Raw genomic sequence first — 19,783 nt, 5'->3', positions numbered from 1 at the left:
TGGTTTTGTTTTGGGAACTAGACTTCTGCATATTAGAAACACCCTTGAAATGAAGAAGTTATAGTAAAAGCTATCAAGACAAATATAAAGAAAAAGCAACTCTCAAGTCCAATCCCCTCGCTTTACCAACGTTAAGACCAGGATAAGGTACTTGCCCCTGGTCACACAGGTGGGAGGTTAAGAAATCCAGCATGAGACTATGGAGTTGCTGACTTCCAATCCTGCCTCTTCTGTAAAAGGATTCCAGAGGTGGCCTGGCTGATCAAGGCTTTTCCCAGCGGTCACTGTTAGACAGCCAGTAAAATACAGAACTGCCAAAGCATAGTATATGTAATGCTGATTCAATTCAAAAGTTACCTGTAAACCTCAGTTATCCCCCCCATTAAATTGTAAACACTCCAGACAGGGCAGGGAGCTGAATCCATTCTGCTCTAGTGCCACATTCTGACATTTTCTAAAAATTTTTTTCTTTTTTTTCTTTTTTCTTTTTGGTTACACCATGCAGCTTGCAGGATCTTAGTTCCCTGACCAGGGATTGAACCCGCACCCCCTGCCATGGAAGTGCGGAGTCCTAACCACTGGACCACCAGGGAATTCCACCCCCCTCCCAATTTTTTTCTTATCAACTTATCACTTCTTTACACAAAAGTCAAGTACTACTAGGGAAAAAATCTTGTTAAGTTTACGTCTTTGATAAACAGAGCATACAGCTCTAGCTGCACAGCATTCCAAACAAAACTGAGCTTTTCCATAAAGAGTCCTTGCCCTGTACTATTTCTAAAGTATTTAAAGATCTTCTGCACTTGGTATCCTTGAGATTATCTTTGATGTCATGTTTATTTGTTCTCATTTATGAGATAATTATCACTTAAAATATCACTGCAATTAAAATGTGAAAATTAGAAGATGCCTGACAAAATGCTAAGTTTGACTACTATGGTATCTTCTTTTGCCTTAAGATTATGAATGTAGCAGAATTTTCCACAACATTACATCAAGAGGAAGCACAGTTTACGGTTTGTAGCCCCAAGAGACAGGGTGAGAAAAGTTTCAAGAAACTATTTTAGTTTTACTGCTTCTGCCCAGTTAGTGTTTTCCCACAGGAGCCCCTGTGTTATTTACATGCATAGCCCTTGCCTTTCCGTGACAGCGCTGTCCGCTGAAAATCTATTAACATCAATTATGTGCAACTCTATCCCCCATCCCCGAAAGCTACCCATCCCTTCCCCTGCCCCTCCTGGCCTGTAAACATGTGGAAAACAGGGGCCATGACTTATTCCTTTTTTCTCATCCACAGCTCTCAGCAGAGAATCAAAATCAAAAACATTTGTAAAACTGAATTTTCTGAATCTTGAACAATTAGAGAAAAATATATATCCTCCAAAGGGAAATAGTAATAAAGTAGTATTTCAGAAGCACGACTCTAAATTCTATGATGGATTGGGAAGAAATATTACACACGATCTGTTCTCTCAAGGCGTGGTGGGAAGAAAGTGCAAAAAATAGAGAGAAACACAGGAAGATATAGGGAAATATATGTATTTACTTTTTTTTATTGGAGTATAGTTGCTTTACAATGTTGTGTCAGTTTCTGCTGCACAGCAAAGTGAATCAGCTATACGTATACATATATCCCCTCTTTTTTGGATTTCCTTCCCATTTAGGTCACCACAGAGGACTGAGTAGAGTTCCCTGTGCTATACAGTAAGTTCTCATTAGTTATCTATTTTATACATAGTAGTGTATATATGTCAATCCCAATGTCCCAATTCATCCCACCCCTCTCCTTTCCCCCGTGGTATCCATATGTTTGTTCTCTACGTCTGTGCCTCTATTTCTGCTTTGCAAATAAGATCATCTATACCATTTTCTAGATTCCACATATATGCTTTAATGTATGGTATTTGTTTTTCTCCTTCTGACTTACTTCACTCTGTATGACAGTCTCTAGGTCCATTCACGTCTCTGCAAATGACACAATTTCATTCCTTTTTATGGCTGAGTAATATTTACTTATTGACTAGAAGACTTTCCAGAGCTCAGAAGGAAGAGAAAACAGTGAAGACCGTAAAAGTAAGAAAAGGCTTTTAAAGAGATGTAGAATTTATATGTGGTGAAAGAAAACAAAAAGAATACTCTAAAAACACAAAAGACATAGAAATGGAAATGAACCATAGCCCATTCCTGGCACAAGAATAGTGCAATTTACAAATCAAAACTACAATGAGATATCATCTCACACCGGTCAGAATGGCCATCATCAAAAAATCTAGAAACAATAAATGCTGGAGAGGGTGTGGAGAAAAGGGAACACTCTTGCACTGTTGGTGGGAATGTAAATTGATACAGCCACTATGCAGAACAGTATGGAGGTTCCTTAAAAACCTAAAAATAGAACTACCATATAACCCAGCAATCCCACTACTGGGCATATACCCTGAGAAAACCATAATTCAAAAAGAGTCATGTACCACAATGTTCATTGCAGCTCTATTTACAATAGCCAGGACATGGAAACAACCTAAGTGTCCATCATCGGATGAATGGATAAAGAAGATGTGGCACATATATACAATGGAATATTACTCAGCCATAAAAAGAAACGAAATGGAGTTATTTGTAGTGAGGTGGATGGAGTTAGAGTCTGTCATACAGAGTGAAGTAAGTCAGAAAGAGAAAAACAAATACAGTATGCTAACACATATATATGGAACCTAAGAAGAAAAAAAAAAAGGTCATGAAGAACCTAGTGGCAAGACGGGAATAAAGACACAGACCTACTAGAGAATGGACTTGAGGATATGGAGAGGGGGAAGGGTAAGATGTGACAAAGAGAGAGAGTGGCATAGACATATATACACTACCAAACGTAAAATAGATAGCTAGTGGGAAGCAACCGCATAGCACAGGGAGATCAGCTCGGTGCTTTGTGACCACCTAGAGGTGTGGGATAGGGAGGGCGGGAGGGAGGGAGATGCAAGAGGGAAGAGATATGGGAACGTATGTATATGTATAACTGATTCACTTTGTTATAAAGCAGAAACTAACAAACCATTGTAAAGCAATTATACTCCAATAAAGATGTTGAAAAAAAAAAAGAATAGGCAATTTAGTTAGAAAGGAGGGCACATGGGGCGAAGAATACTGGCCAGGTACATAAAATCGTGAGGAGATGCACCACCCCAAGGCCAAGCACAGAACCTGGAATGGCAGAGGTTTACGAAAATGTGTCATAAAAGAGAGGATATAAAACCGTGGTCTCGGTTTTTCCCAAAGCACAGTTCTTAAAAATCCAACACGCTTTCCATATTTGCATTCAACTCAGTATTTTGTTTAGGGATGTGAGCTGGAAAACAGGGGGCAGAAATCAAGTCTTCCTGTGATATAATAATGTCTTCATTATCTTTCCTGCAAAAGCGAAACAGATGGAAAAGCGTTTTTAGGCAGGGAGTGTCTTAATTAGCTGCTTGGGGGACCAGAGGTTTCTGTGTGACTCATGTGAGTCACTTCAGATCAAGCCACCCAGAAGACATCCTGAATCCCCCAAGATGCCATCTGGAACTGTGACCGGGGAGTGTTTGCCACGGCCTTTGCCAGGAGCCAGGTCTCTTCCCAGAAGATTAACCTTCTGCTGTGTTATCCAGTCTACGAGTTCTTTGTCGACCACTAGAAGAAACCAGCCCAAAGGTGGGAGAGAACCTCAGAAACAACCTCAGCAGCCTCTCTCACTTTACGGAGCTTGGCCATGGGCTGACTCCCGTCCAGAGATCTTTACTAAACCTGAATGCTTCTTCCTTTTGAGAAAAACACAGCTCATGCTGTTATTACGTGAAGCAGAGGACCTCAGACCGGGCACCTCCCTGATGACTGTATTCACCACCTTGGGGAAATAATTTTCCCTCTGTAGACAGAGGGTGTCATCAGCTCTGAATCGCCCATTTGCAGTAATACATTCTATAGGGCAATATTTCATTATATTTAGAGAGGAAACACAAAATGCAATTATCATCTTTATGCAGAAAAAAAAATTCCATTCTGTATACCCCCTAAAACAGGTAAACCATGATGGCTAGAGTTGGGAGCAGGGAGACAGACAAGTACGTAGCTAGCTCTCAGTGAGGTAATGGTGCCCAGCACCACACTACCTGCTGAACTGACTATATTTTCTTATTTTCTATATTCTTGATGCTCTGGCATTTGGGGCTTTGATCTCGGAGAGGCTGCTCCTCCCAGGGCCAGCTGATTCCTAGGGATAGCAAATGATGCCCCTGCGAGCACACCTTCGAGACACAACCAATCAGCACGGAGCCCTCTCCCCAAACCACCTCCTTTACCAAACTCTCACACACCAACCAATATTCCCCCTGCCCCGCATCACCCCAGGACCAGGTACCTGACCACTGGGGACCATCCCTGTAGCCCAGAGACTGCCAAAATTATTCCAACTACCCAATCCTAAGCTTACGCAGCATACCTAACCTGACTCATCAATTCCTTCCTGTAAAAACCCCAATAAAGGCTCTTAGCCGCATTCTCTCTCTGTCCCTGCTGCCCCCTGACTGACCCGGTGCTTCCCCACATAGCACTGCCATGCCTCTCATCCCTCGGGATCTCTGAGTATAAACTTCCTCCTTCGTGACGATCATTTCTGTGTCTGTGTGTCTCACCACATCTGCTCAAAACACATCCCAGCTACAAATTTTAGAATATCTGCTAGCAAGGGGATGCCAAGACACGGCCCCTGCCATCGGGAGGTTAAAGGATGGCAGTGAATTATTTTAGGAAAACAGGCCAGTAGCTGTTAAGCACCATGGAGACTCAGAAAAAAAGATACTCCTGCTTTTCAAAACATACACATTTTTGGTGTCTGTGATACCAGAGAGCTTCATTAAAAGGGTATCTACTTAATTCAGAATAAAATCAAGCAAATCCCCAGGGGTCCATGAGCTGGCAGTGATAGGAGGGTACCAGCTGTGGTCACCACGTCCTCTTCATTAATTAGAGTAGAGAACATTCAGATTAGTGTGGTATGGCTAGAACACGAAATACAAGGAGACTCAGGTAAACGAGGGCTACAGAGGCAGGCAGGAGCCACATCACAGGGGGCCATAGATGTCCTCAGAGTTAATCCTACAGGTGATACAAAGTCACTGAAGACATCTGCAAAAGAGAGTGATGCACCAGACCTATGCTGGAAAGATCATTCCGGTACTGTTTGGATGGGTAAATAAAGTCCACATGACAAAATTATAATACGTGTATCAATAAAAGTGAGGCTTTTAACATTCCTAGATTTCTAAGAAAATTTGAGAGATTGTATAAAACAGTCTAAGGCAAAGGGCCAAGGAAATCTTTGTAACCAAGAATGAAACCTTGAAGGGTATAAAGAACAGATAAACTTATTTATTACTCAGGAACTTAAAGCTTTTATATGGCAACTATACTATATACAAAGTTAATAGACAAATAACAGATTTAGGGGAGAACTCTTCCAATTCAGAAGACAGAGTATGCATAGCACACAAAGATCTCCTACATACTGACAATTAGGGGATAAAAAAACACAATAGAAAAATGGGTGCAGAAAAAATTTCACAGAAGAACAACCCTGAATGGCCAATAAATATATGGGGAAAAGTCCAAACTCAGGGAAATGCACATTAAAGGAACAATGAGGTATCACTTTAAATCTAAGAGACTGACAAATCAAAAGGAGTAATTATAGCACTGCTGGCAGAAATGTACATATTCATCACTGCTGATAGAAATGAAATTAAGACAGAAGGTACTAGGTGTATTCAAAAAGTAGTCTGACTACATCTATCAAAATTAAAAGTGTATGTGCACTCTGACTCAGCAATCCTCTTACTGAAAATCTCAGCCATAGAATTAAAAGCACCTACATATTAGAAAAAAAATTTTTTGCAGCAGCATTTACAGGGGCAAAAAAATTGGAAAAATATTGAAAGCTCATCAATAGTAGAATGCTTGATAAACCATCGTGTGCCAACAACCTGTAATATTTTTCACCATCTAAAAGAACGGATAGAGGTAGGCCAGGTGAGGCACTGTTGAGTGAAAATAATAAGAAATAGAAAAATACAATCAGGTGAGAAGGCAGTTGGGTGTATGAGTGACAAGCACAGACTCAGAAGCTAGACTGCTGGGACTCAAAATCCTGGTTCAACCACCTCTTTTGGAAAGTGCAATCTTGGACAAGTGACTCAATCTCTCTGAACCTTGGTTTTCTCATCTGTAAAACGTCTCTATATTTGGTTGAGCTATGACACATGAGGCGCTCAGGACAATGCCTGGCACATGGTCAGCATGCAGGGAACAGTAGCTGTGGTTACATGGTCCCACTGTCTGAAAGCAAATATCAGAACTCTCCTACATGCCAATGTACACGAGGGTCCCCCACCTGCCTCTGCCATGTTGTTTTTCTCATGGCATCTTCTCTATTCCTAACACACTTAACCATTTATTTACTGACTGTGTCTATCTCTGCCCCGCTTTAGAATCCAAGCTCTATGAAAGACAGGGTCTTTTGCCTGTTTTGTTCATTGCTGTATTCCCAATGCCTTCAACATTTCTGGGCAGATAGTAAGGATTCAAAAAAATAACTTGTTGGGAATTCCCTGGCAGTCCAGTGGTTAGGACTCAGCGCTTTCACTGCAAGCAGTACGGGTTCAATCCCTGGTCAGGGAACTAAGATCCCACAAGCCACGTGGCTTGGCTAAAAACAAAACAAAACAAAACAAACCTTGTTAAATGAATGAATAGGTGTATCTATGTCTTGCTGGGAGACTGCTGTCCATGAGTCTGGTATTTTTGCACATTTTCTGAGCAGAGGCACTGGTTACCTCTGTTTTGTACTACATTTTCCAGGATATTCGTATAATCAGCAGCTTGGGAAGAGAGAGGTGGGGCTTCCCTTCAGAGCAAAGGGCGGGTTGGCTTAAAGTCCAGAGTAAAAAAGAGAATGTCTCCCTCCAGGGCAAAGATCAGGCAGGCTTAGCGCACATTACAAAAGAGTCAGGTTCCCTAAGCTTAGCGTTTCTCTCTTTTTTTTTTAACTAATATTTATTGGAGTATGGTTGATTCACAATGCTGTGCTCGTTTCTGCTGTACAGCAAAGTGAATCAGTTATACCTATACACATATCCACTCTTTTTTAGATTCTTTTCCCATATAGGTCATCATAGAGGACTGAGTAGAGTTCCCTGTGCTCTACAGTACCTCTCTTGTGATAAAACCAGCCACGTGTGTAGGTGTCGCCTGGCCCTCTCTGTATCACTACGTGAGAACTGAGCTGGAGGAAAGGCACCAATCCTGCCACTCTGACTTCTGCTCTTACTGTGAGTAATAAATCATCCTTCATCTCTGGCCCAGCAGTCTCTTGTTCGGTGCCAGCAACCATGAAACAGCAACAGACTAGCTTATTGGCTTGTAAGTAGGGTAAAAATCTAGACTCTTCACAATTCTTGACCCGTTTATGTTCACATATGTCTGTGCATGATGATGTGAACATGGACAAAAACATGAGACAATGAGGTCAGCAAACCTGGGGTATGGGGAGTCGGATTGGGAGGATAGGAGAAGGGAGGGGAGGAAGAGGTCATGCAGAAAACGATGAGAATACAAAGTTCTGGTCCAAGTAAAGATGGTAATGATTGCAACACTGGTCATGGTCAATCCAGCCTTGACTCAACCACCAGCCAGGAGTGGGGAGGCCTTAGGTAAATGGCTCATTCCTGAGGATGTACAAAGGAATCCATAGCCTCAGAGCCTGAAGGTGTGTCCCCACATTTTGATATGTCACGGCACACACAGTGGGAAGGAAGGACTGAGATCATTTCAGATAAATGCTTAGAATCCTGAACATCTATCTGCCCAAGTTCCATCTGGAAACCTCCAGCATGCACTGAGAGCCTGGACCAACTTCCATTACACAAAGCTTTAATCTACAAATGTGAATTCTTTGCTTGCTTTAGCTGTTTACTTCACAACACAGCCTTTATTTCTTGTGTAAGAACATCATAAAAAAGTAAAGATTCACTTAGGTGTTGGGCTTTTTTCTAAGAAGGTCTTTGAAAACTTCACACTTCGTCCTTATAGTTCTACTGGAATAATCAGGTCTCTTTTCAGAAAAAAAATCCACTTAAAGAAAGCCTTATAAAAGCCTATAAAAGAAAGCCTTACAGAAGCTACACTGTTTCATGTTCGATTTCTTCTACATGCAATTTATCAGCTTTGGAGAAGTTGCGAACATAGTTATTGCCTGGTTCAAAATACAAAGAACAGCGAGGGGAACAGATTTTTAAGAGAATATACGTGAATATACGTACCAGCCTTTGCAACAGCCTGACTTGCCTTGGGACCCTGAGTGCAACCTAGAAGAAGAAAAGAGACATGAAATATGATCGTGAGGTCATTCTCATGTGAGTTACATGAGGGGGGTTAAAACCAATTCGAATTCACGCAAAGGGTTATCCATCCTGAAAAGCAGTTTGGACCTGTAACCAGGGAGCGTCCAGGCCAGGATTAGAATTCATCCCTCTCAGACCTGGCTGACTGCTGAACCCACGATGTCACACCCCCTCCTCGCCTGAGGGTTCTTACATCTGTTAGGGGAAGACAGATGAAATGGCCAGGACAGAGTTCATTAGAAAATATGTTTTCGGTTTCCATTCACTTTTGGCTTGAAAATCGGCTCTTTGCTGTTGTGTCTGTTACAACAAGTAAACCTGTCAGCTCAACGCTGATGGGTTCATTTACTCCGCTCAAAACTCCAGGAAACTCTGGAAGCAAAACTGAACTTACCTTGAACTTTCTTACTGTGTTTTTTGTGGATGATTTGTTATACCTTCCCACATGCAGAGGAGGGGCATGGGATGGTAATAACATCCTTATTTTTAAAAATCATATAATAATTAACCAGCCCCTCTGGACTAATTTAAAAGTCCTAGCTGGTTGCTGATTATTTCTCATGACACATCACTGTTTAAAGAACAGAAGTGTTAACTACCGCTGCTGTGAGTGATGAATCGGCCTTTCTGGAGGGCAGTTTGACAATGTCGATCACAGACTTGGAAAATATGCTTAGACTGTATGCATGCCTTTTTCAACAGCTTTATGAGGTATAATTTACAAACAATAAAATTCATTCATTTAAAACAATTCAATGTGTTGTAGTGTATGCACAGAGTTGTGCAATCACCACGACAATCAACTTAGAACATTTTTATTATCCTAACAGAAATGTTGCACCCCTACCCACCAGCTCCCAACCCTAGCCTTTGCCCTGGTCCCAGGCAACCACTAATCTACTTTGTCTCTATGGATTTACTCATTGGGGGCATTTCATATACATGGAATCATACCATATGTGGTCATTTATTACTGGCTTTTTTCACTTAGCATAATCTTGTAGCATTTATCAGCACTTTGTTCTTTTTTACGTCTGAATAATATTCCATTGTGTGGATACACCACATTTTGTTTATCTATTGGCCAGTTGATGGACGTTTAGGTTATTTCTACTTTTTGGCTATTATTTATAATGTGGAACTTGCATGAACATTCACATAGAGTTCTTTGTGTTGGGCATATGTTTTTAGCTTCCTCAGGCAGATACCTTCAAGTGGAATTCCTGGATCATATGATAAATATAACTTTTAAGAAATAGATAAACCAGTTTTCAAAGCAGCTGTAACATTTTACATTTCCACCAGTATGCACGTCTTCTAATTTAGAAATCGTAGTTTCAGAAAAGCATCATATGGGGGAAAAATCAATAGGAAAAAAATGAATGTACAAAAAAATTCTTTGCAACTTTTAAAACAATTGCTAATCATTGGAAATAGCCTAACATATCCTTTAAAAATGGTTTGGTTAAATATATTATGATACATTGATTAATTAGAATACAGCTATTGAAAATAATAGTATGGGCCTATATTTACTGACATCAATGTTAATTTTACTGGACTTCTGTGCTGTTCACCAAATATTTCTCCAACTCTCTGCCAGAAGGATTGCATTTCCTGGCCCCCTTGTGGGAAGACAGAGCCACGGGACTGGCTCTGGCCAGTAAGTTATGAATGTTAAGTGGCGTCTGTCACTTCTGCGCCAAGGATTTGATCGCAGGTGTGAGGTCCTCCAGAACTGCCTTTTCTCACCGGCATAGTAATTAGCAACGTTTGATATGGTCACTGCTCCATCAAGCCCAAGATCACACTTGCTGCACCGACAATCCAAGATGGACAAGTTATACAAGCAAGAAATAAACGTTTGTCATTTAAGTCACTGAGATTTGGGGGTTGTTACCCCAGCGAGGACAGCCTGGCCTGTCCTCACTTATACATTCAGACATATTTTAAGTGATTAAATCAGGTAGCAAAACGCTATATTTAACATGATCTCATTTTTATAAGTGTCTACATGTGTAGAATGTGCCCAAAATGCTAATGGCTGTTACCTCTGAGTGATTAAATTCTTTTTCTTTAAACTTTTTTGTACTACCTCAGTTTTGGACAAATTACTGTGTATCATTTCCAAATAGGAAAAAAACAATAAAGATATTTCCATTTTGTTAACTAAAAGTATAACAGAAACTGGTTTAATCACTATCCTCTCCCTGATCCCTCCTGAAAATAGATAATGCTACTGTAAATTACCATTATAAGCCATTATAGAGTCTCCTATTCTACAGAACATGGAATAGAAAGAATCAGTACAGGATTTAGGTTGACATCGGCCCTGGCTCCTTATGAGAACCAAACAATGACTAGGAGGACACTGGTTTCTATTTCTAAAATGACATGGGATGATTGGGACCGTCCAAGGAAAGCCAGAAGAAGCGTCCTGGGCAAGGTCTCCATCGGGTCTGCAGGCTCAGCTCAGGCCTCTCCCTTCCTAAAATTGTGGAATAGGCTGGGGACCACTTAAGATAGCCATGGTCAGAAGGGAAGCTCAGCCCTGCTCAGGTATTATGTTCTCTGGTTGATCTAAAGTATTTCTTTGAAGTCTCCTCCTTTGTAAAATAGGTTTTCCAAGAAAATAAACAAGCATTAAGGAGAACAAGAGAGGTTGGTTTTTCATTTTTGAGATGACTATCTGACCTCTCAGGGGATCACGATGGCTACACTTCAGTCCAAATTTAGACTCAGACTGAACCAGAATCAAAACTTCCTGGTGCCAGCTAGGATTAGAAGTGGAAATGACAGCAATGTCATCTTCATTGTTTTTAGTTAGGAATTCCTGATCCCTTTTATTGTTTGAGAGTTTTCCCATTGCCTGGTAAGAACCTGGGAGTGTGGGTTAAGGACAGGTAAGTAACCGACTTCAGCTTAATGTCAAGGGCTGCCATGAAGAGTAATCTCAGAGCATGGACCCCCAAATAACAGAATTAAGAGATGGCTCAAATAGGATGTTTTGCTCCTACTGAGCTGAGCTTACTTCTCCAGCATCAGAACAGATGTCCAGACCACAGTGTTTATTGAGAAATATGAGCCACGATCTTTGCCATCAAGGACCATACTACCTAACTTGAAAGAAATACACTCAGGAAGACTTAGTAGACGAGGTAATTTTTACAAAGGAAATGGAAAACAGAAGAGTTCACTATGTTCTCAGATGACCATGAGAGGCTTTACAATGGAGGGATGGCTAGAAGTAGTTGTGTAGGATGTTTGTTGGAGTGGAATGAAAGGGGAAGAGAAATTCAAAGAGCATCCAGTTCAATACAGGAACCATGCTGAGAAAAAGCTCATCATCTGCCTCTTTAACTCACATGGACCAAGCAGCATTCCCTACCAGGATGTGCAAGGGTGGCTGAAGACTGCCTTTGCACAAAGAATGCAGCAATAACACCATCAGAGCTGGGGGATTGGAATCTCCTCTACTCCATCATCGGGTAGTCCAACCAGAGATAAAAAACAGCAGGCACTGCTTAGTGTTCGTAATTTGGATAACAGAGATGGTATTCTCACCCCAGGATCAATCACAGTGTTGGATCAGGATTGGGAGGGAAGAGAAACACCGTGAAAGCATTCCAGAAAATCCACAGATGGGAAAGCACAGGAAAGGAGAAGAGGAGTGAACCCTAATTCCACCCAGGGTGAGGGATGTTGTGAATAGGCAGAACAAACACATTCCCATTAGGGATGGATGCTTTAATGACCCGGGTCCACTGAAAGAGGGACAGAAAGGCGGGGTTCATGCCCTCAGGCTGTACTTAGGCCAGCCTCAGCCACACACCGCCAAACGGCTGAAGACATGAGTTCCCAGCGGGCTCTGTGCCAGAAATGTATCTACCCGCTGGGCTCCATCTTCTGAGGGTATTCTGAAAACCTGAAACCAAGAGCCAGGAGCTCAGGAGTCCGCTGCCTCAGAGATCTGATACAGGACCTGACACCAAACCCAGGGCTACAGGGTGGACAGCACGGGAGATGCCACCCATCACCTGGACCGAGGACACTTAGTCTGGGAGGATCCCATCTGGGTAATTCTCTGTCATCCGCACAAAAGTTCTCTTCCTTTGGAGAAATGTTGCTACAGGTTGTCCTGCTATGAACCTCTTGCCATTTGGGGGGCCCATAACCTCAGCAATGGAAGAAGAAACTTCTTTTGGGGGCTGAAATTCCAAACAATTTTCCAGGCAGCTGGAAAAACAAAAACAAAACCCAAACCAACTAACCTTAGGCAAGTCACCTTGTTTCTTTTAACCTGTGAGAAACAAGGGAAATGGATCTGGCTTGTGGGAAGATAATCAGGAGGTTGGGACCACCCCCCAACCCCACAAAGAAAGCTCAGGTCTCCATGCTATGGCTCCATTTTCCTAAACGGACCCTCTGCTCCTTAGATACAGAAAGCTTTCAGGACCTCCAGCGGGACCTCTGACAGCACGGTGGGCACGGCTGCTTTATGTTAGCGCATACAGGACCTTGGGAGAGCGTTCGTTAGGAACACGAAGTCACATACGACTCATCGCCCAGCTCGCAGGACTCCCCCATCCTTCTCCCCACCTCCCCCCAAAGAAACCAGGTATAGCTGGTTCTGGTTCAGGAGTGAGTAAATCTCTGGAATCTCTCCCGTAATACCCTTCTTCCCCATCCAGCCTTAGGACTCCATTGCAACGATCACACCCGTGCACATAAAGGAGACAATTATCGAGTGGTCTGGAGCTCAGAGAATCTTTTCCTTGACTTTACTTTTCAAACCGTTAAAAAAACCCAAAACTGGTCTTGATTTTCTTTGTTTTCCCAAATGCAAAGGTTCTGAGTGAGAGACTATAAAACTTAAAACTGCAGAAATGCTCGATTCAGGGAATTAGAAACGTATCACCGCTGTGAGTGTGGTACCAGAAGCCTATGCTGAACACAATCTAGGAGCTTGTGCCAGGAGCTACAAATTAAAATCGTATTTAAACAAATTACATTACATTGTAAATATGAAAGTGGCGGTCTTTGGAGGAGTCACTGAGAGCCCGGCTTGGCATGCAGCGCTCCTGGGTTCTAATCTAGGCTCTGAAATATCCCTTGCAGGCATCGCTTCCCCTGGGTGGACGTCCATAGTTCTCCTGGAGCATAAGCTCGCTGAGGCCTTCCTTGCAGTGGCAGAGATTCAACCAGGCTGCACATAAACAACCCAAATAGCTAATAGGACCTGAGTGCTTACTATGTGTAAGTGCTGTGCCTGAATCAACTCATTTTATCCTCACAACAAACAGGAGCAGAAGTGGGTTTGCTATTTTTTATTTAATAGTTTATTATTGTTTAGAAGCTAATAAAAGGTAAGCGTCAGGATCCTTCACTTGCACGGTCCCTTAACAAACGGTGGTATTCGTAGTGTTTGTCAAAATGTGTCATTTGCTGTGATTTATTTATCATTCTAAATAAATGTTTATTTTAGCACTTTTAGCATTTGGCATTTTTCTTTAAGAGGGCTTTGCCCATTAGGTAAACTTGACTCCTCTCTCAAAACTTAGATCCACCCCCGTCTATGAGGTAGGAACCATTAACAACGCCATCTTGCAGGTGAGGAAACGGAGACCCAGAGAGGTTAAGTTACTTGCCCAAGTACACACAGCCAGTAAGTGGTGGGATCCAGATTTGAACCCAGGCAGTCTGGTTCCACTTGGGGTGCTCTTAACCATATACTTTATTGCTTCTTATTATGTTTACATAGAGCTCCTAGCAAACTCTCCCTGACACTCAACACTTGGTGCCTACTATTATTCTGTAAATTAAAAACTGCTTTTGTAATAATGGGAACGCAGCTCCATCCTTAAAGAAACCATATCAGTTTGAGGGACTTCCCTGGTGGTCCAGCGGTTAAGAATCTGCCTTCCAATGCACGGGACGCAGGTTCGATCCCTGGTCGGGGAACCAAGATCCCACATGCCGCTGGGCAACTAAGCCCGCGAGCCCTCATGCCACAACTAGAGAGAAGCCCGCGAGCCACAATGAAGACCCGACACAGCCAAAAATAAATAACTAAATAAATATTTTTTTTTAAAAAAAGAAACCATATCAATTTGAAAGCAGGCTGATTTTATACAAGAGCCTTGCTTTTTAATATTGATTTCCTGAAAGTTTCTTTCAAAGCTGAATTAGTCTAAGTGTGGTCCATGCATCCCCTGCATCAGGATCATCTGGGTCCCACCCAAACCTAGTGGATGGAAATTAATGGGGGTGGGGCATAGGAATCTGAATGTTTAAAGAGCCCCCAAGTGTCTTTCTGCAGGATGAAGTTTGAAAACCACTGCTGACAGTGGGTTTATTACACTACGGGTAACACTGTTTACAGATGAGGTGGAGAGGGAGGAACGGACTTGAATCTAGGATATTATTAGTAATATTTTCAATTAAAGGTATATAACAAGCTAATAGGCAAGTTGCAGCACAAGAATTGCCACACAAGCTAATAGGCAAGTTCAGGTACATTAAAATTTACATATTCATTGACATTTAAACATTGTTCACCAAATACCATATGATATCACTTATATGTGGAATTTAAAACTGGACATAAATGAACCTATCTATGAAACAGAAGAGAATCAGGGACATACAGAATAGACTGGTGGTCGCCAAGGGGGAGGGATGGTGGGAGAGGTTTGGATTGGGAGTTAGGGATTAGCAGATGCCAACTATTATATACAGAAAGGATAAACAACAAGGTCCTACTGTATAGCACAGGGAAGTATATTCAATATCCTGTGATAAACCATAATGGAAAAGAATATGAAAAAGAATGTAAATATATATATGTATAACTGAATCACTTTGCTATACAGCAGAAATTAACACATTGTAATTCAACTATACTTCAATAAAAAATAAATTTTAAAAATTGTTCACATATAATTTTGAAGACCATAATTATTGAGACCAGAGCACTAACTGCATTGCCAGGCACCATTCTAAGTTCTAAGTATATTAACTATTTTAATCTTCAAAATCCTTTTAATTAAGTAATCTCATCATCCCCATTCTCAAGATGGGTAAATAGGGGCTCATAGATGTTAATTAACTCCCCAGTAAGTGCAGAGCCAGGATTCAAACCCAGGAAGTCTGATTCTGGAGCCTGTGCTCTCAAATCCTACATCTTATACACACACACAAATTTTTTTAATACAGTAGGGATAAAAAGGTAAAATCGCAAATTTTCACAGAACTTTATATTTGGAGTCTTTTCTGATTTAGTCATTTTCCAGATGAATGAATAGTGTCGTGAGTTGACGACTGCATGAAGTCACTAAAATGGGCTAAACCTGTGTTCTTCTATTCAGGGAAGTTCAGTGTTAAGCCTACTTGGACTTGCAGATGTCAGAGCTTTAGTCCCTCCTCCTAGTTCACAAACAGAATCTTTGTTTCAGTGCTTCCCACATTCTTCTCCCTCCGCCCCCTAAAAAAAGTTTTAGGATCTTTACCCTAAATTCCTACCCTCGGCATTTCAGCTGCCCAAGCCTAACAGCAGCCACCAACATTAAGTGCTGACACCGTTCCCAGCACCTTAGGTGTATTAACTACCCAATCCTCATCACCCTATTCTCTCCCACTTTTCACAGAATTGGAGATTGAAGCACCCAGGACCTTGCTCAGCGTCACAGAGCTGGTAAGTGCCAGAATCAGGAATCGAGCCCAGGCACCAAGTCTATGCCCTTAACCACTGACCAAAACAGTTACCATTTCTTGAGCACCCACTGTATACCAGGTCCTTTACATAAACTAGCAGCTGGATCCCTAGTATGCTCAAGAGGAGGTGTGTTCCGTGCTGTGATGGACAGTAAAGGAAGGCTCAGAGAAGGTAAGCAGCTTGTCCAGGCCACACAGCTGTAAAGGGCAAAGGAGAGACTAGCCTTTCGCTCTGGATCCCAAGCCTGCATGTTTCTCCTCCACCGCACAGCCTCCTGGAATTTTTATGGGTTATTTTTCCTGATAGTCCTACAAGAGAATGACCATTTCTTCCATTTCACAGATAAGCACATCCTTGAGGGAGCGTCAACATGAAAGTAACTACGGGATGTTTAGGTAGATTCTGTTTTCCAGATCTGCTCTTCAAACCAAGGTGCTGGGAAAGGGGACAGAAAGTATACTTGCTTATCTCTTCTTCCCATCCTGTGAAAGCATGCTATCAGCTAAACAACTTAAATACGTGTGTGTAAACAGCACCAGGAGCCTTTAATCAGGACAGAGCCATTTCTCCCTATAAGGTCTGCGCTTTGAAAACTGTTCCAACGTGTTTTATACTCGTCAAAGAGCTTTCCTATCCATGGGGCATTGTACTGAGATTTCATATTTGCAGGTTTCATTCACCTGTGAGGTTAAGCCATTTTAAAAACCCTGGCACATACACAGAGCATTAACCAGGGTAACTGAGACCCTTTGGTTCTTGATCCTCTGCCCATCATCTGGCCACCTTTAAACTGCTAAAGCATTGATAAGAACCTGAGGGAAAGTCGTGTTCTCCCTGTTTTCAGATGGGAAAAGCAGAGGCTTCCAGGAGTTTGGAACTTTTCCTAGATGTGCTTTCTCTCTGGAACAACTAGGAACCGACAGCAACAACACACTACCCCACACACGAGTCTTAAAGAATCCTGTAGTTAACCTGGGGCTCTGGCTCAGAAATGAACAACAAAAAACTAGCAGAAACCCGGGCAGGTAACAGGAGCCAAGGAGATTTGGTTCTGCAGGATTTTGAAGTGGCAGACACAATTCTGCAAGAAACTTCGCCAGCCAGACGCTCTCCTCGAGGGACCAGTAGATGGGGAAGTTCCCGAGCAGAAGGCTGGGGACAGAGAGGAGGCGGAGGGACGATGTGACAGGAGATGGGGGTGAACCCTCCCTTCCTCGCGTCCAGGAGCCTGTCCGGCAGCCACGCGCCCGAAGGAGGCGGTGGGAAAGGGCGGCAGCCCGCGTCCCGGGCCCGCCCTGCGGCCCCCCGAACTCCACTTACTTGCTCCGAAGTGTCCCCCCAGCTCTGCGCCTCTTCCAGCGACCCCGCGCAGAACGGCAGGGCCAAGCACAGCCCGAGCAGCGGGAGCATGGTGGGGCCGCGGCGGTGGCACCGGGACGCGGCGGGACGCGGCGGGACGCGCGGGGTACAGCTCTGGGTAACAGCGCTGGGCTCGCGGCTGCGAACGCGCGCGGCCCCGCCCCCGCGCCCTCTTGCGCCACCCCCGCGCCCCACAGGCCCCGCCCCTGCACGCCCCGCCCGGGCCCCTCACCACCACAGACCCCGCCCCACCGCGCACCTCCCGCCCGCGCCCCGCGCACCCCGCCCCGGCCCCGCCCCTGCGCCCTTCGGTCCCGCCCCCTCGCCCCTCCGGCCCTGAACTCCCGCGAGCCCCCCGCTTCCGGCCCAGCACTCCCGCGAGCCCCGCCCCCGTCCTGCCCCGCGCCTCTGCACCCACGCCGGGTACCCCCCGCGCCGCCCAGAGCGCACAGCTCGCACCCCCTCCCTTGTCCTCTTCCCCACCACCCATAAGCCCCGCCCCTTCCTCGGCTTCTTTGCCTCCCTTCTCCATCCAGCCTGTGGCACCACCTCCAGGCCCCCAACCCTCTCTTCCTCTCCCGCTTCTTCATGGACTCGCTTCATTCCTGTCGCAGGAGAACACGGTAAGGGCCAGCCTGACCCTCGGTACACAGCCCACCCCTTCACCTGCTATATATACCCCGCATATATACCACCCTCCCACTGCTAATATATACCACCCCCTCACCTACTGTATGTACCACCACCATTCCTCCACCTGCCAGCCTAAAGGCAACAAGAGACCTTCTGCCTTCTTCCGAGAGAACAGCGCATTCCCCTTGGCATCCAACTCTGACGCTCACAGGCCCAATGAAGGGGTGCTAATTTGTAGTCTAATGCAGAATGGCATTAGCAATGTGGTCCCGTTTTATGTGGCTCTGGCATAAGGGAACAGAAAAGAGGAAGCTAGGATTGGCACCATGTCGTAGTATTTCTGAGTTTTTGGTTGTTAATCATGAAAGTGAATGTCATTGTTATCACAGTTACAAACTATCGGTGATGTTTCTGTCCTGTCATAGATAGAATAATTATCTGGCAACCACTCACCCACTGGCCTTTTAGAGTCTGGGCTCCATCTTTGTACCTGGTAGACACACAATGAGCTGGAGCTGTTTGTTTCCTCTTCCAAAAGACAAACACCTCAAAGACAGTTTTTATGTCTCTGTAAAAATTGCATCTAAGTCAATACACTGAGAAGTAGAAGTTGGCATCAATCTCAGTGGCCAAGAACAGGGAAATGGTTAACTCAAATGATGGAACGTCCATCCTGTGGAATATTATGCAGCTATTAAAAATCACGAGGTCTATGGAAACAGGGAAAATGTTTACAGCATAATCTAAAGGAAAAAGATCACATGCCGTATCGAGAGTATGAGTGTAATTAGGTAAAAATACATATGCATGGACATCAGAAGCAGGGAAAAATGAAAACAGTGGGTGTGTTAGCTTATGGTGATATCTTTTTAAAATATTTTATTTACTCTTGTTGAAATGCTGATTGTTTAAACAAAGACATTAAGAGAGGGGGAAATGTTGCTATGGTAAAATAAATGAAAGGAAAATCATCGTCATTAGCAGTTGAACATATAATAGCCTAACCACTGACTAATTTTTTAAAATGCCACCAACATGAAGTGACAGTAGCTGGTCCAGCGGGGTTTCTGCAACAAAAACACTGGTAAAGGAGAAGGAAGTCAAAGGATTTTTATTTTTAGTTCTTTACTAACCGTGAGTTACAGATGTATCCCAGGCGCACTTAGAAACTTTGCAGCATACAAAGCCTGCCTACCCACCTCCTCATTTTAAAACTAAGGAGGAGAGCCCCAAATCTGGAATCAAGGTTTACCTATTCCCCCCACCACCTCCTCGCCGCCAAAGGGAAATACCTACTGGTGAAATGAAAGTTGAATTTGGACAAAGCTGGGTTATTTGAAAGGAAACAATAACAGCTACTGTTATTTCCATCAATCCTCCAACAGGACTGGGACCCGGTCTTGGTCTTTCTACCATCCCTCTCCTACTGGACTCTATTTTTGACCTTACATCTGCTCTTTGTCCCAATTTGTCCCAGCTGGTTTCAGCAGAGGTCAAACAGTCAAGAGAAGAGTTTTATTTTCTTCATCTGGTAGGACTCTCCAATTCTACTGTAGGCTGTGGTGCTAGTGCGTTGTTACATTGTTTTGTGGCCCCTTTGACCAAATGGATCCCACCTTCCCTGAGGGCAAGCATCTTCCACAACTTG

At 43.4% G+C, this 19,783-nt stretch overlaps 1 protein-coding gene across 1 annotated transcript in view; it reads right to left on the bottom strand.

The window, feature by feature from the left end:
- Positions 1 to 17,613, bottom strand: part of ITIH5 (inter-alpha-trypsin inhibitor heavy chain 5) — a 75,996-nt gene extending 58,383 nt beyond the window's left edge. The window contains exons 1-2 of the mRNA XM_036844097.1: positions 17,464 to 17,613; positions 8,349 to 8,393 (exon numbers count right to left, since the gene is read on the bottom strand). Of these exons, the coding sequence (XP_036699992.1) occupies positions 8,349 to 8,393; positions 17,464 to 17,553 (135 nt within the window). The 5' untranslated portion in view covers positions 17,554 to 17,613. The remainder of the gene's footprint in view (positions 1 to 8,348; positions 8,394 to 17,463) is intronic.
- Positions 17,614 to 19,783: the final 2,170 nt, after the last annotated feature.

The sequence above is a fragment of the Balaenoptera musculus genome, chromosome 2 (genome assembly GCF_009873245.2).
Source record: "Balaenoptera musculus isolate JJ_BM4_2016_0621 chromosome 2, mBalMus1.pri.v3, whole genome shotgun sequence".
Lineage (NCBI taxonomy): Eukaryota > Metazoa > Chordata > Mammalia > Artiodactyla > Balaenopteridae > Balaenoptera > Balaenoptera musculus.
This window is presented reverse-complemented; position numbering and strand designations above follow the sequence as displayed.